This window comes from Cavia porcellus, unplaced genomic scaffold (assembly GCF_034190915.1).
Source record: "Cavia porcellus strain 051 isolate PalLab524CR breed Dunkin Hartley unplaced genomic scaffold, mCavPor4.1 scaffold_5, whole genome shotgun sequence".
Lineage (NCBI taxonomy): Eukaryota > Metazoa > Chordata > Mammalia > Rodentia > Caviidae > Cavia > Cavia porcellus.
In genome coordinates, this window is record NW_026947488.1 from 37650342 (window position 1) to 37667696 (window position 17355).

Here is a 17355-nt window from a genome sequence, read left to right on the forward strand (position 1 = left end):
TAATAGCTACACATTGTCAGATGGCATAATTGAGGTCAAGTGATGCTAACCAACTTGTCCTGGCTACAGTCTGTGTCCCTGTCTGTACCACCACCCTACAGAAACACAGAAAACCTTTGAACAGTCAGTAGAGTGGAAGTGAATTATTCTTGCATTATTGCGTCAAGAAGAATTTTTAACTCCATTTACTGTATAGTGAGAAAATTTCTTTCCTCCTTCCTTTTTTCTTTTTCTTCTAGATTTATCCAAACATTTAGTACAGAATTATGGTGATGTGGAAGAATTGATGGATGCAGGAAATATCAACCGGACCACAGCAGCGACCGGGATGAACGATGTCAGTAGCAGGTCTCATGCCATCTTCACCATCAAGTTCACTCAGGTAGGGGCAGCTCGCGGTAAAGGGGCTAGCCATCTCTGTCCCCATCCCCGCATGGTCCTAACCTTCTGATTAGCACCAACTGAGGACTCATCATTGTTGAATCAGACTTGGCAGCAAGCAAAGGTGACTGGCTGTCATTTTCTTGTTAATTAGAGCGGAACTTGTGCTGTGCTCAGGGTTTCATGATGGCTACAATCACAGTAATTTTTAATGTCCTGATGTGTACCCTTCAGAAATATTTAGCAGGCTTCCACTTTGTTCTAGACATTAAAAAAAAAAAAAAAAAAAAAGAAAGAAAGAAACCTTACTCTATGCCTAATTGAGCAAGAGTTTTCATTGTCATAACCCTGTGGGATGTGATGGATTATGAGTCAGACAGCTGGAGGCCAAGGTGAGGAATCTGGGTGGCACATTGTCACTCTGTGGAACTCACCCTGCCATGGCGGTTATGATTATAAGGATGACTTTACAGCGCCACCAGCATCTCCAAGTTCTTATATAAGAATTCAGTGTGATCCGATGGGGGAGCACATCATAAAACCGAGTGGATGTGATTGAGGGCACAGAGAGCAGAACTCACAGATACAAAAAGGAGGCACCTATCAGGCCTCACCCACTTTGACAGCTAAACACATCAGAAATGATGAGGAGGCTCAGGTAGCAGGGAAAGGGAAGGTTTCTCTGAGGTTGCTGTGAGCGCTCCTTTGTACATTCCAAAGGCTTCATCTCCGGTAGACTTGGCTTTGGCTTAGGCACGTTTGCTGTGTTTCCTCCTGCTTGCTTGTTAATGCCTGCTCAGGATGTTAGGTTCTGGTTTCTAAGAGTAAAATCATTGTAGTAAAATCTGTTTTGCTTTTTTTTTTTTTCCAGTAGTGTTCAAAACATAAAACAAAAGTCTTTGGAGAAGTAATATATGAGTAGACTTCAAAAGCAAAGAATATCCTATTTAGTAGTTTACATTTTTTTTTTTAAAAAGTGAGACAATGTTTTAACATCAAATAACAGTGGAGTGATTTTCACCTTGTCTGCATTTGTTTTGGAGAGCCTGCCATGCTGCAGTGCTGGAGATTCTAGCTGAGAACTAAGAAACTGCCTGTTTTCTTACACTCTGCCTTCTGGAGTGGCCCTTAGTGCCTGGTTACATATCTCACCACCCTTAGCTCAGCTGGGCACTGTTGCTGGTGACAGGAGGGTTTCAGAAGTGGGATGGTTCTCTAGAAGGCTTAAGAGTCCCACATGGCCAACTTCTGTTGTATTGGATTTAATTTTGGAAGTTTCTATTATCAGTGTGAAGGGCAATATAATAACAAAATGAAAAGATCCATGGTGAGAAATCTCAGCAAGGAATGGAAAATAATTAGAATTTGCATTGTGAGCAGCACGAGGGCTCCTTGTACTCCTTCAGTTTTACTTTTATTTTCCACCACAGGCAAAGTTTGACTCAGAAATGCCGTGTGAAACCGTGAGTAAGATCCACTTAGTTGATCTTGCTGGAAGTGAGCGTGCCGATGCCACCGGTGCCACAGGAGTCCGGCTCAAGGAAGGAGGGAACATTAACAAGTCCCTTGTGACTCTGGGAAATGTCATTTCTGCCTTAGGTAGGTGTGTGCTGGCCTCCTGCTGCCTCTTTTTCCTCATGGTACTGTATTAGTGTGAGCCAATTATGTTTAATGGTTGTCTAACAAATAGACAACGATGTCTTTAGTTTTTGAAACAAAATTGGAGGAGAAAGAAAATCTTTAATAATTATCTTTTCTTCTCCTTTGTTTTTTCCTTCCCTACAGCTGATTTATCTCAGGATGCAACAAACCCTCTTGTAAGGAAGAAGCAAGTTTTTGTGCCTTACAGGGACTCCGTTTTGACGTGGTTGTTGAAAGATAGCCTTGGAGGAAACTCTAAAACTATCATGATTGCCAGTAAGAGTTTTCAGTTATTTTCCTGAGCATCCAATGTTTTCTGTGAATTAACTGTAAATATTTCAGTTGAAAGTGTCTCATTAGGATATAGCACCTTTTATTTCTTCAAAATATAGTGGTTTCTCTAGTCATTAAAGGTGAGCAGTTTGCAGCTGGGGTCATTAGCTGTTGCTTAGCCCTTGTCCTGTGGTGGAAGCTGTGATCACATGCGGAGATGCTGGCTTCTCTTTGTATAAAGCATGTGGTAGAAACATACAGCTTCATACCTCACAGGACAAAGGCACCATATGAACAGGAAAGAAAACTCAACTTTGTTTTTCTACTTAAAGCAGTAGATGTGGAATTTAAAATAAAATTGGAGTGAAAAAAAAACTCTAATAAGTAGGGATGAATAATATACTTTGTTTAAAAATTTTGACCAGTTAACTAAAAGAAACACAAGAGAGAAAAATGGTTAGAGAATGTGAATACTTATTGGGGAGAACTCGGGACTTCTTCTGTATTCACCCTGCTCTCTTTCTGCCTCCCCTTTGGGGTCTCCCCTCTTGTCCCCTTCCCTCTTGTGCCCATGCCCTGTGGTTAACTAGAAAGCTGGGGATCTTGCCTGGAGCACAAGCTACATTTGGAATTGCCAATCAGCTCATCCTTAAACTTTGGTGGTAGGAGTGGGGGGCGGAGATTAGAGCCTTCCGGAAGGAAAGAATTAATGAGTCTATTGACTCTTTTAAAAATTGTCATGCTCTAGATTTTTACAGATGGTAAGCTTGGCCTGAAATTTTAAAATTATTTTAATTCCTGCCTAATGGTTTAGAAGTACTGATAGTCTTGAAATCCTCTTTTTATATTTGGAACTGAGAAAACTCTTTAACTAGGGTGGGATATCTCATATCTTATTTTAAACTTTGTTGAGTGGTTGATTCTTGAGAAGAGCAGAACTACATTTGGTTTGGTATCGTGAATGTGCTTTCCTGTAAGTCTTAAAAAACTTTTAATATTCATTACTGTTGCAATGAATATTTAGTTTACCCAGTGACCTGGGGTTAATCTGACTTTCAAATTATAAACCAACTTTGTGTTAAATGAAACATGGAGTGCTAGATAAATGATTTTCTGCATTCATTCTTCACAGCCATTTCACCTGCTGATGTCAATTATGGAGAAACCCTAAGTACTCTTCGCTATGCAAATAGAGCCAAAAACATCATCAACAAGCCTACCATTAACGAGGATGCCAACGTCAAACTTATCCGTGAGCTGCGAGCTGAAATAGCCAGGCTGAAAACACTGCTTGCTCAAGGAAATCAGGTTGGATTTTTCTGAGATTTATGGATAATTTTCTTTGAGTAATGGTGTCTATTTCTAGATCTTAATGAGACAATTATCTCATAGTATTGATTTGAGTAAATAAGTGCTAAGTAAAGCTTTGAATGAGTTAACCAGTCTCTCCTCTCCATCAGCCTTTTCTTAGCCTTTGCCTTCATTATGTGCTCTGTGAGGAAAATTTTATCCACTAAACCTGAAATGATTAACTATCTAATAGTTATCAATTATGAATAGAAATTTAGCATGCATAGGATTAGCAGCATAATCTCCATCAGTGGAAAGAAATTGAGATGCTCAGAGTAATATTTAAAATTCTACCCATGCATTTTATGACTTTAAAATGTGTTTTAATGGAATGAAAGGCTCCTTTGAATACCTTTCTGAGTCTCCAAATCACCCATCAGTGACTTAGTATTACGTGTGGCCTGGCTGTGATGCTTTCCCTGGGGTCCAGTTTGATTACTAAAATGGCCTCTCTTCAGGAGCATTTGGGGTACTAGAGAAGAAACCTGGTCATTTTGTGATTTTTATTTTTTGTGGTTAACTTTCTTCCAGGGTGAACAGCGTACATACATTTATGTTCTATGTACATAGTATGCAGGCAGTTGTGGTAGGGCTAGAAGAGAGACTGCCCTTGAAAGAGAATCACGGGTGCCTTTTTAAATAGATGAAGGCAGAATGGAGTTGGAAATTAATAAAGACATATTTTGTCATGTCTTTGTGCCTCGTGAATAGGTTTAAGTATATCATTGAAAGAAAGACTTCTCTTAAGTACAAAGTGATTTCTAGAGCAGTGCTTCCCATGTAAACAGCTGTGGCACTAGAAGCTCTTGACCTCCTGTAAGTGGTTTTGTCTGTGAAAATATTGACAGGAAAAGAAACTGCCCTGAGTTACCTGCATCCTGAAATAAACTTGGCTGTGCTTTCCAGAAAGATGGTGAACAGCAATCAGTAGGGATCCTTCTTTATGCTTAAAAACATTTCTGGTCCTTGGATCTGTGAGGCGGGGCTCCTGGGTGTGAAAGTTGTCAGCATGGACAGCCAGCTGCGTGGATGTTGCTGGCTGATAGATGAGCCCCAGAATGTTACTTATTTGTTTTGTTAGTGGGATCCTTTTCTAGTGTTTTAAAAACATTGTCATCTAAGTAGGCATTTAAAGATAATTTCATAATATCATTGAAAGAAGAAGAATATTTGGAAAATTGTTGGTAGAGCATCTTGTACTTCATCCTTTATGAGGTGAAGAGAATGAAGGGAAAAACAGAGACATCTTTTTTAGCTAAATTGAGAGAAGCCTCATCACACAGCCAGAAAAACTATAATTTATTAAAACTTTCACAAATTATCTTAAACTATCTTTGGTGGAATTGGTATGCCCTCATTTTGCCTTACATTTTGTGATCTTGTTTCTTTCACTAACAGTAGAGTTTCTGACACTACTGCTAGAGAAAAGGGAGTATTCTTGTTACTGTTGTTTTGGAGTGAGGATGGGAAAGCCTATTTTACAACATACTGAGGGTAGAATTCTTTGATAAATTTAATATCTACACCATAATGAACATGGGCATTGAATTTAAAATGATTTACTCTGAAGCTATAAATTATTGTGAGACAATAATAGAGGCTTGTTCTCAATTACATTTGCAATGCTTAATGAAATTAGCAGGTGTTCTTAAATGCTCATTAAAAATCTCTGTATAAATCTTACTGAAGACAATGCTATATTCCTGAAGTATTCTATGCCAAATGCTGCTCTGGTTCATCAAAAATTTCTCGGGTTATTTAAGCATACCTAAATCAAATTCAGCTTTTTACTTTTAATAATTTTATGTATTTGTCATTAGAAATGGTCACGCATCAGAGTTTTAAAAGCAGTTTTCAAAGTAGAAGATTCTGACATGTATTTGTTTTTTTCATTGCATAAATGTAGATGTGATAGTTTTTATGTATGTTTACATTAAATCTCTATTGAAGTATTATATAAATATATAGAAAATGATATCATTCTGTGAATTTTCACAAGCCGAATTCACTCATCTACTCAGCAGCCTTAAGAAACCTAAGATCACTGCATCCTGGAAGCTGCCCTTACAGCTCCTGTCCAAGAGCTTCCTGCCCTTCCTGTCAGGGGTAACACTTTCTTGACTTCCAGAGGCAAAGCCTTGTGTTTGTGCGTTTATCCACATTGCTGCACAGAGTTGTTGGTCACTACCCTTAGTGCTGTTTTGTATTCTATTGCCAGCACCTGTCCAAGCTCAGTATCTATCCTACTTTTGAGTGACATTTTCCTATGTGTGACTATTCATGCTGCTAGAGACTTTCTCCTGTGTGTCTTTCAGCAAATACACTGGTATGATTCTGTGAGGTCTGTGCGTAAGAGTGGAATCGGTGGTCAGAAGGTGTGTGCATGTTCAGTTTTAGTAGATACTGCCAGTTTTTAGAAATGGTTATACAGCTTTGCACCACCATCAATATATGGCGGTAGGCGGGTATAGTGGTGCAAATCCCGGCACTCATGAGGCTGACACACGAGGAAAGTTGCAAGTTTGACCAGCTTGGGCTACAAAGTGAGCTCAAGGCCAGCCTGAAACACATAGTGAGATCCTGTCTCAGAAAGACGTAAGATATACAAAGTGGTGCCAGTTGTAGTTGCTGCAGATCTTTAGTTGCTTGGTTTTGTCCATTTTTCATTGTAACCATATTGACAAGCATATACTAATACCACAGGATGATTTTATTTTATACTTTGCAGAGGATTAATGAAGCTGAACATTTAAATATCTTCTGTTATCAAGCATTTATTCTTTTATTATATTTTGACTTTTTAAAAGATACTTCTGTCTTTATATTGGCAGAGAGAATGTCTTGACTTGTCTCTTGACTGTATCAGGAAACAGATAAATTGAACAATACAGAAATGAAATAAGCAGGAAAAGTTAAGCAGCAAAGAAGATACTGAGGAAGAGAAGATGAAAGTAGAATGAATTCCTGTTTTTTTCAGCTGGGAAGAACAAATTTTAAATAATAGAAGTATTCCTGGGTAGAAACTTTTAAGATGGACACATCTGAGATAGTATCACAAAGTAGAACTCAGTTGTGTTTATAAGAATGAGTGGAGGCTTCTGGTCATCCAAAGGAGAAAAAGTGATGTAGAACCAACAGTATGAGCTTAAAAAATGATCACATTGTCATGACAGAGCACAATTCTCAAAACTAGAAATGACTTCAACTTTCAGAAGGGGAAACAACAACAAAATTATTGGAAAGAACAGGTTATAGAGCAATACAAATTTGCCACAGGAAACATTAACTTTTCTTTGGCATTCTGTCAGCAAAGGTAGATAGAAGTAAGTGAGAACATGACATATGTACATAACAGTGTGGAAATTATTTAGTAACATACAAAGTAGGGCAAAGGTTTTAGTTCAAATAATGAAAAACTACTTTCCCTGATACAACAGTGTCTATAAAAAGATAAAAACACCATAACCTGTGACAGGGTAGAGTATCAATTTGATTGACTGTAGGATCCACCTTGGATGTATCTGGGTGGGTCATAGAGACATGGCCTCGGTGTCTATTTCTGGTCCCTTCCTCCTTCCTCCTCATCACTTTTCTCCTGCTGTTTCCTGGCTGCCACAAACTAAGCAGTTTTGCTCTACCATGCCCTTCTGCCAGGCTGTTTATGCCTTGAAGTGAGCTGATAGTGGACTGCAATGCCTTTAGATATGAGTCAAACTAAATCGCTCTTGTATGATTAAGTTGTGAGTGTTCGATATTGTGTCTAGCAAATAGGCTTTGGTTCTAGAGAAGTGGAATTGTTGCTTGGCTGTACCTGAGGAACTGTTTTTCTGGTAGTTTGGAAAGGTTTGGAGATGTGGGCTAGAGAAACTTTAGAATGCTGTAGAGTCTGATAAACGATTCTGAGCTCAGAACACCTGAATACTGATGGGAAAGCAGACAGTAAAGGCCAGGTTCAGGAGATTTAGTTGGGGACAAGGAGTCCATTGGCATTTGGGCTTCAGGTCATTTGTCTTAGTCTGGCAGAAAAATTTGTCTGTATTTTGCCTATGTTCTGAGATTTTGTGGGAGACTTTGGGAGATTAACAACAGTGGACTAAGAGCTGATGAAAATTCAGAGCAACACTGTGTTTGGGCTGTGGCCAGATTTATAGTGAGAGCTGGAGACAGAAAGGCAGAGCAGAAAAAATTGGAGAAGTTAAACCTTGGCCTAAAAGGTATCATGTGTAAAGTTGTAGCCAAAGGAGGTACGGTTGCTGAATACATCAGCACCATTAATAAGAAACCAAGTACTTTGCACGGGGAAAGACAAAAGATACCTTGAGAGCATCTCAGAAATCATCAAGACTCATCTACTGAAAGCTCAAACTTATAAAAGTGTCACTCTTGAGAGCAGAGTCCTTTGGACATCTGCTTGAGAAGGGCAGACTAGGGAATTGGTTCCCTAGGATTTATTTCACTGTTCTCATTCATTCAGGCTCCCAGAAGCTGCTTCATCTATGCTCCAAGGGGACCCTTGCTGCATACTGTATTGGTAGCGGATGTTGGCATTGCCCAAATGAAACTGATTTTACTGGCATGCAAAATACAAGTATGGGGCTAGGAAGGCGTTTAGCCACATTTCCAAGCCCTGGGAGTCCAGGCAAGGAATCCCTGAGAGGGCAGTGTGAAGCTGTGGAAATGAAGCCAAAGTGCACTGGGGACTCCAGAAAGCTGGAGATGACAGGAAAATGGGAGTTGAGCTGAGGAAGGCTGTTGTCCAAGAGTAGATGTTGAAGAGAGAGTATATGGGTTGCAACCAGCAAGATCATAGGGATGCGGCTGCCTGAACCATCTGGAACTCACATTTATTCCTTTGTGCCCTGGACATACATGTGGAATTTGGAGTTACATGACTTAATGTTTGCCCTGCTGGATTTTAATCTTGCATTGGTTCATTTGTTTTCTGTCGTCTTCCTCCCTTTTAAGATGGGAATGTTTCCCCTGTGCTATTGTATCTTGTTTTTTATTTTTACAAAGACTCACAAATTTGCCTTGAGTATCAGAATAATCTTTAACTTTAAAAAAATGCTGAACTACTGTTGAGACCTTGGGGAATGGATTGTTGCATTTCTGAATGTATGTGGAATGGTTGTCTTATGTTAGTTGGAATAAGTTTATTGACTTTGATTATTAAGGGTGGTATAAGGAGATGTGTTTGGGCATGAAGTTGAGAAAGGGTGGGATGTGGTACTTAGGGGTGGAGTGTCAACTTGATTAGCTTTGGGATGTACCCAATGTATTGGTGGAACACACTTCTGAGTGTGTCTAGATGTGTCATGGAAGTGTAATCTCATGATCTGTCTGATCCCTCACACTTTGCTTTCTGATATTGGCCCCCTACTCTGGTTGCTAGTCTCGATGAACTGAGCAGCTTTGCTTCCCATCGCCTTCTGCCATGATGATCCTTCCTTGCATACAGTTGACAATGGAGGCAATTGTCTTAAAATATGATCAGGTATTGCATGCCAGCAATGGGAAAGCTGACCAACCCACAGCCCAACAGAACAATGTAGCAAAAGTGTGGTTCACACCAACAAGCCAGTAGCTGTACTTCTCCCTAATACCCCCTCTTCTCTCTGCTATGCACATAGGTGTGGCATTTAACAGAGCTTAACGAGATCACATTGTGGGTGTTTTTGTTTGAATAGAAGTTGGAAAGTTAAACAGTAATAAAATCTGTGCTGGAGTTTCTGGGTAGGACACCTTGACCATTAAAAAAGAATCATCCACATAGAGGACTCCCAAATATCCTGCTAGGAGTTTATTCTGTTGATACAGCTGTGTATACTGAAAGCAGTTGGTACAAGGATAGTCATTGTAGCATTGCTGGTAAAGCAGAAGATTAGAAAAAACTATGTTAACAGGAGAGTACAAAATGAATTATAGACTGTCTATACAGTGTGATACTATATTACTTCTTACTGAATTTTGTCTGTCTATTGAAAAAGCAATAGTCAGAGTAGTATTTTTCTTTTACTTATGTTTAAAAACACAACAAAAACATGTTTGCATGAGACTAGACTAAGTGCAGGTTTAGAAACAAGCTAGGAAGAGGGTGGCTGCCAGCGGGTGGAGAGGGATCTTCCCTCGTAGCTTCTTCACGTGATATCTCAGGGAGAAAGGTGGTCAGAACTGAAATGTATGGAGTGCAGTTGGAGCCCAGACGTGGTTCCACTTGCCTCTCCTGTCCACTTGTCCCTCTCTGTTCTAACCTGAACCCCGGTAAAAAAATAAATAGATAAATTGTGAGACACCATGCCGAATGCTAAATGCCATCCAGCAGTGAAAGTAGTTTCCTTCGCATGTTTCACCATGGATACAACTCAGAAGATGTGGTTCTTGCCTTTTGGATTTGCATTTTCAGCATGTTCAAGTAGAAAGGTCTTTAAGACCAGGGGCCTTAGGTCGTGTTTGATTTTTGCACTGGTAGCATGTCTGTTTTATAACTTTCGTGTCACTGATTCATATTGCAAATGTAGGTTTATCAGGAAACCCTAGTTTTGGATATTGTGAGATGTGTATACTACAGACCAGAGACTTGGTGACAACTGATACTTTGGGTGGGGGATGTGGCATTACTTTTCACCACCAATAGTTTCTGTGGAAATTTGTTAATAGACTGACTTTATAAGTGAAGCCTTACTGCACATGATTGCTGTTTACTAATTGCTGCCATCTTTTGTGACTTAAATTCTAGATCGCCCTTCTAGACTCTCCCACAGCTTTAAGTATGGAGGAAAAACTTCAGCAAAATGAAGCGAGAGTAAGTGATAGTTTGATTTGTTACTTTAAAAAACAAATTATTAGCACAGTACGTTGGCAACATGTAATTATTCTATTCACTGTGGAAAGTTAGTACATGTGTGTAACACATCTTAATCCTTTTTACTTTTCCTTCCCATCCTTTTCTGTTGTCGTTTTGGTGGTACTGGGGACTGAACCCAGAGCCTTTGCACTAACTGCATCCCCAGCACACCTCCCTTTTTTATAAGCCTTAGTATTTTTTTGTTAAGATTAGTTCATCATCACCGATTCTCTCCTGTACCATCTCTTTAACTTGTCCCAACATTGTAGCTTCAAAAGTTTTTTTATTGTATGAAAAAAATGAAACAAAATTTTTCAAAACAGTATCATAGTTAATACACTATGTATTATCATTTTCAAAGTAATTTTTTGGGTTTGTTTGAGAAAAGAGTTTCATGAAGTCACTGACTTACTCAAGTTGGTTTGAGCTTGTAGTCCTCCTGCCTCGGTCTCCCAGAATGCACCATTACGCCTGACTATACACTAGTATTTTTTTTGGTTCATACATTCTAGTACTTGTCTGAGACACGCTTTCTTTTTTAAATTTGTCCTGCACTCAACCTCATGGTCATTTTAAAGATGCAAAATAGTTGGCTATTTAGGTATTGGATGTGTTATCTATGACTTCATAAATGGGATTTGAGTGGCACAGGATGACGGAGGCCAGGCCCTCTGGACCAGGGAATAGGACCACCCAGGAGTCCCGGGGCAAGAGGCTGTGCTCAGCCATGAGCCCTGGTAGCACTTAGTCATCCCTTGTTCCCAGGGGGCTGGAGACCACCCTGCACTCTGAATAACCTGGGGAGATGCATAGCTGAGCTGCTCACCAGGGAGCCAGCAGAGTGTGCTGGGGCTTTTGAAAAGTCAATTTTGTGGCTAACCGAGTTCCAGGCTTTAAAAAACCCAGAAAACAGAACACTTCTGGGGAAAAAGAGAAACAAATTTTTGGAGTCAATTTTTTTTTTCTTGATGCTAAATGATTAAAACAGAATGAAGGGGGGAAAAACGGAGTCTATTGGTAAAAACTCAAAAATGCACAATATGGAGAATATAAAAGGAGTCGTAGTTCCGAAGGTCTTATTGACACGTCCTTGGGTAATTATGTTAGTTAATATGCTGATAATAGCATTAGTAAAACCATTAGTTTCTTAGTCTCAGTTTTTTTCTTGAATTGTCTAATTTAGTGCTTTAGTTCTAATTTTGAGTGCTATGAAATATCTGGATCTGGTCTTAAATTATCTCTCAATTATAGTTTTTAGGAATACTTGGCAAGTTAATAGAAAGTAGTAAACATTTTAATATGGATGCATTAGACATGCTGTGACAGAAATGACTGCTTATCTTGTTTATATCATTTTGTCTAGTTTCTTGCTGACCTTTATAAACTGTTTGCCATCTGTTTAACTATAAATCTCATATCTGATCACTTTGCTAGAGGTAGTATCACATGTATGCATTTTTTGTTAATGTTTCCAGTGAAGCATTTTTGATTTAAATACAGTGATAAAGTAAATCCAAGGCATACTTGTAACTTTTAAAGCTGGAGTTACCTGACTGAATTTGAAGAGTGTTGATTGGCGTGCATTGCTTCAGTGAGAATGTATCTGTCAGTGAAATACAGAATCATTTGTTGAATGATTTGTGTTACTGGAAAATGAATTATCTGTTCACTGGTTAGTATAAATTAGTAAGTTCACTATGCCAGTCTTTTTCATGCTGTGGGGAGAAGAAACACAAGTGAATCCTTTCTTTGATGGTTTTTAGAACTTTAAGTCCTAGTCCCCAGGGGCTTTCACTGTGGCCCAGAGCCTGGGGCTGGTTTCCGAAGGGCTTGTAATGTGAGCTGCTTCAGGTCAGTCAGAGTGGTTTTTCCGGGACCTTAGAGACAAGGAGACAAGCAAAGCAAAGTCAAAGAGGCTCTTTCTCTCCTTTTTGTCTGATGCAAAGAATAGAGTTTGATAGTAATAACTGGTAAAAGAATCATTTTTTTTAAACTCAGGAATCGCCCCCCACTCCAGTCCCCCTGGAGGTAACTAAGTTGGGGACAGAATGAATGGGCGCTGCGTGGCTGGCATGGGTGGGTGAGATATGTGCTTGGTTTCTTGCTTGGATAAACCATGGCTTCCCAGCCTCTGGTGTCAGCAGCTCACTTTCTGGTGTCAGGGCTTCCTATTTGCTGCCCCAGGAAGCACTTTCCTCTTCTCAGCGAGAGCGAGGAGCAGGAGGTGTAGGTGGGATGCTTTCTGCTGCTGGGAGCAGGAGGGGGGGTGGACACAGACACAGAAAGGCAAAGGCCCCAGGGGACAGGGCCTTCCTGGTGAAGCTGCTTTCAGCCCTCCATATTTCCTTCCCACAGAATGCATTTTTCATTCCTGTTTATTTCCTGCCTCTTGACTGAGGCATCACTTTTTGATTCTCAACAAATTAATCACTAAGATCATCTAAAAAGTTTTCTGAAACTAGCAGGAAATTCACATTAAGTTTGAGAAGCAGTTTCCAACTATGCTGTGTTTAATAACTGGTGATGTTTTTCCTAGGTTAGCGGTAAAAGCTAGAAAAAGCTGATTTTTATCAAAATGTTTTTGGTTTTACTAAAAGCCAATTGAAGAACAACTTTTGAAAAAAAAAAAGAATGAGATTTATAAACCCTGTTAGTTACAACAGCAAATTATTTCCTAAAAGAAAACTGCAACATCGAGGTGATTTAATCACCACATCTAATTAGAAAGGAAAGTAAATCAGTGTTTCTTAGGACTTAGAGTATAGTCAGGAAAAATTATCCCATGTAATGGGGCCCTGTCATCCTTGAACTTGCAATTTTGCTTAATAATCCAAAAAGCGGCTTTTTGTGAAGTATAGCATGAAAAATATTTTTCTAAATTTTAAGCAACTTGACAAATTTCTGTCAGCCCTTTCCTTTGTCATAACATGGGCTGTAGGTGAGATTAGCTTATGTGATTTATACTTGGTGGTGGTTCTTTCCGGAGTAGAAATTGCAAGCTAATTTAAAAAAATTTATAGTACCTCTTTCCATAAGGTTTAAAGCACTTGGAACCTTTCTAAAGAAAATCATAACTAATGTTTTCAATGAAGTGATGTCATCTGTGTGTTTTTCTTTTTAGGTTCAAGAATTGACTAAGGAATGGACAAACAAATGGAATGAAACCCAAAATATTTTAAAAGTAAGGACTGTAAATGGGTATCTCAGATATACTGTGCTGGCTTCAGTAGGTAAAATTTGATTTACTTATTGTAATCAAATGCAGCAGTTGTGTGCTTTGCTTAAGGTAAAATCAATGGAACTGATTAATGCCTGGCTAGAGGGAGTTTCTGGCTTGATTCTGAAGCAATGGAAGACAGGATAGTAGAGTTTAAAGCTGTGTCGTAATGTGCACAGGTCACAGAGCTCTTTCATGTTCTCCATTTTTGGCTCAGTGTGTATTAGGGCTATGCTGAAGGCTGTCTGCTTTGTCTTTCCGCATTTGTTAGAGTCAATATAAAAGCAATATATTACGTGAACAAACTTGTCCATGACAATATTATTGAATGTGCTTGCTTAGCATGGCTGGATTTCAGAAATTTCTAAACTCATAATTTGCTAGGAAAATATTTTTCTGCGTCTCAAGGACTAGACTGTGATGGTGTATATTTCTGGCAAGACTCACTGTGAAAGAATGTTGGTAATGGCCTTCATTTTTCATTGCCCTGTGCTTCAACGTAAGTCTTTCTTTTTTCTCTCCCTCCCTCTTTTTATTTTTCTTACCTGCTAGGAAGGTAAGAAAAATTACCTGCCTCTGTTATCTGTTGAGGGGCAGCCACTCCAAGTTTGAAGTTCAGGTTCTAATTTTTTACTTTGATGGTGTTGAGCTGACTTTATACACAAGAGAAAAGGATAGAGGGTCTAGAGGTTTTGAAGTCTGAGATTTGGTTTTGACAGCCATTGAGGTAGAGCAGCCTTACCAGGGTGAAAATCTCTGTTTGAGGTCGGGGAGTCTAGACAGATGAGCTGTGTCCAAAAGTGTTGGCAGAGTCCTCACTCGGATGTCCTTCATGTGACTATGGCACATTGGTCACCATAGGGACAGACTTGAAGGCCTACATTAGCTGTTGAGGTCTATATCTAACTCCTGTCTCGAAGGTCAGACTCAGCTCTTCACATAAATTTCACCTTCTGCCCTCTATGAGACTTGCCCTGCTCTGGGGTCAGAAAACCTGTTTCCCATGGGGTTAGAAGTTATGCTCAGGTTATAGATGACAGTGGGTTGGATGGTCCTAGGGAGTCACTCTGGGCTTTTTCATCTAGGTTTTCTTCTCCCTCATCTTGGCTGGTGAGTGTGTCTTAATGTTTTGAGTTAATAATTTTGCAGTATTTTCTTTGTTGATAGATTGAAGCAGCATGGTGGAGGTGGTGCTAGGTGTTGAACCTAGGGCCTTATGCATGCTAGGCAAGTGTTCTAATGCTGAGCTATACCCCAGCCCACTTTTTGTTGGAGAAGTTTTAGTGCGTGAAATTGAGACAAAGGCATGTGCCTTTGAGAATATTCAGGAACGAAGTATATTTATGCTCTTTCAGTTGTAGCCACCATAAGAAGTTGTTTCACAGGGCCTAAAGCCCAAGTTGTTTGCTCTTCTGTGGTTGCCAGAGAGAGAGGCACATGTCCAGTTCATTTAGGGAAGAAGCAGGCACTGATAGCACTTTGGAAGGTCACTGGTACGAAGTCCAGTAGCACTACAGCGTTCAGTGGAAGGATTTAAGCTGCTGCTGCTGCTGCACTGTCTACCTGTGTCACTGTGACGGTTTGTGTGGTTGTCTTCCAGTAGTGCTAGGCTGGTACACAGGGTCTTGCACATGCTCGGCAAGAGCTCTGTTAGTAGCTATCCACCAGCCCTGTCTCTGTGGTTTTATCCTGGGCTTTGTGACCTCTTGCAGAGTTGAAAGCTCTGAACTTTTTCTTTTGCTTTTTTCTCATGAGGTGGTTCTAGGGCCTGGAACTAAGTACTCCTCCAGTTCCATTTTTCATAAATTGCATTATCTTTGTTCTAACAACTTTTTAGATGAGAAGAAAAATATGATGCATGCTAGGCATTAAAGATTATGAGGGCTGGGGATTTAGCTCAGTGGCATAACCAAGCAGGCAGTCGTGAGTTCGATCCCCAGTACCGATAAAAAGGAAAAAAAACAAAACAAAAAAAAAAAAGATTATGAGAAAAGGAAATGCTATTTCATGCCTCTCTTCTCTCAACCTCACAAGCCCATTTTAGCCTTTTCTGCTGGTGTTTGTGCTTTGTATCTGTGGTCATTTTCTGCTGTCTTCATCTCTGATTAGAAGACAGTGCCTTACTTCTAAAGAAATTACCAACAGAGTGAAAAGAAAACCCACAGCATGAAAAAGAATTTTAGCTAGTTGTCCCTCAGACAAAGGACTTATATCTAGAACATATAAAGAATTAAAAAGCATCAGGCCCCCCAAATTCAGAGACCCAATCCAAAAATGAGCATCTGAGATGAAAAGATACTTCTCAGATGAAGAAATAGAGATGGCATATAAATAAATGAAAAAATGTTCAACATCACTGGTCATTTGAGAAATGCAAATTAAAACAACACTGAGATTCCATCTCATTCCAGAAAGAATGGCTGCCATAAAAAAATCAACAGATACCAAATGTTGGTGGGGCTACGGGGAATAAGGAATGCTTCTTTACTGCTGGTAGAAGTGTCGACAATCAGTGTGGAGATTCCTCAAAAAACTAGGATTGGAGGTCCCATTCAATCTAGCTATTTCCCTTCTGGTATTTTCCCAGAAGAATTGAAAACATCATGCTACAGCAATATATGTACATTCATGTTTATAGCAGTACAATTTGTAATAGCTAAGCCTTGGAAATGACCCAAATGCCCATCAACTGGTTAAAGAAGATGTAGTATCTTTATACAATAGAGTACTACTCAGCTACAAAGAAGGGTAAACTTGAGGCTTTTATAGGTAAATGGATGCAACTTGAGACCAAATTCATAAGTGAAATAAATCAGATTCACATGTGTAAATATCTTCCTAGTGTACAAAAACTGAGACAGTAATAAGATCCAAATTGTACAGTAGGTATTGAAAATGAAAGGGAGGGGCTGGGGATTTAGCTCAGTGGCATAAGCGCCTGCCTTGCAAGCAGGCAGTCGTGAGTTCTATCCCCAGTATCGATAAAAAAAAAAAAAGAAAGGGAAAGAAAGTGCTCAAAAGGAAAGAACAACTGGGATAGGGAAAAGGAGAAAAGAAAGGAAGAGATTATATGTATATAGGTATTCATATGTATATGTGTATATATGTATATACAAGATAGATACTAATAATATATGTATATACAAGATAGATATGCTACTAATTTCTATAAGTTCATCAAAAAAGGTTTGTGCTTTTGTTGATTGTTTGATCATTTTATTCCATGCCTGAATCTTGTAATCTGAATAACTACTTCTAAAATGACAGTATATAATATAGTAACTGGTGTTCATTTCCTATTTTTCTTTTTGAAATTCTGTATCCCTTCTGTCCATTTTTTTTTTCTAACAAAGGGGTTTTTAATTTTTATTTTAAAGAGGGTAAAATTAAACACAACAAAACGGAACAAAATAGGACATACTAAAGCAATGTAAGATATGAATTTTAAACCTAAATGACCTGAGATCTTCACTATCTATCATGTTGTCTCTTGTTTTCTTCCAAATAGTTGTCCATGTCTTCACATACAGAGAATTTATATAAAACAGCATAGTATAAAACTGATCCAAACAGAATGAGGAAGGCATTTTAGGTCTTCAGAACCAGACAATAGGGAAGTCACTAATGGCTGTCGTAGTCTCTCGTTCTC

At 39.2% G+C, this 17355-nt stretch overlaps 1 protein-coding gene across 14 annotated transcripts in view; it reads left to right on the forward strand.

Moving 5' to 3' along the window:
* The window catches only part of Kif16b (kinesin family member 16B), a 398969-nt gene that overhangs the window by 45438 nt on the left and 336176 nt on the right, over positions 1–17355 (forward strand). For all 14 annotated transcript variants that reach the window (XR_010047480.1, XM_063248657.1, XM_063248658.1 and 11 more), the window contains 6 exons: positions 240–382; positions 1812–1980; positions 2167–2298; positions 3428–3603; positions 10382–10447; positions 13611–13670. Coding sequence is in view for 13 of the 14 variants with exons in the window: in XM_063248657.1 (XP_063104727.1) it covers positions 240–382; positions 1812–1980; positions 2167–2298; positions 3428–3603; positions 10382–10447; positions 13611–13670 (746 nt within the window). In the remaining variant the exon portion in view is untranslated. The remainder of the gene's footprint in view (positions 1–239; positions 383–1811; positions 1981–2166; positions 2299–3427; positions 3604–10381; positions 10448–13610; positions 13671–17355) is intronic.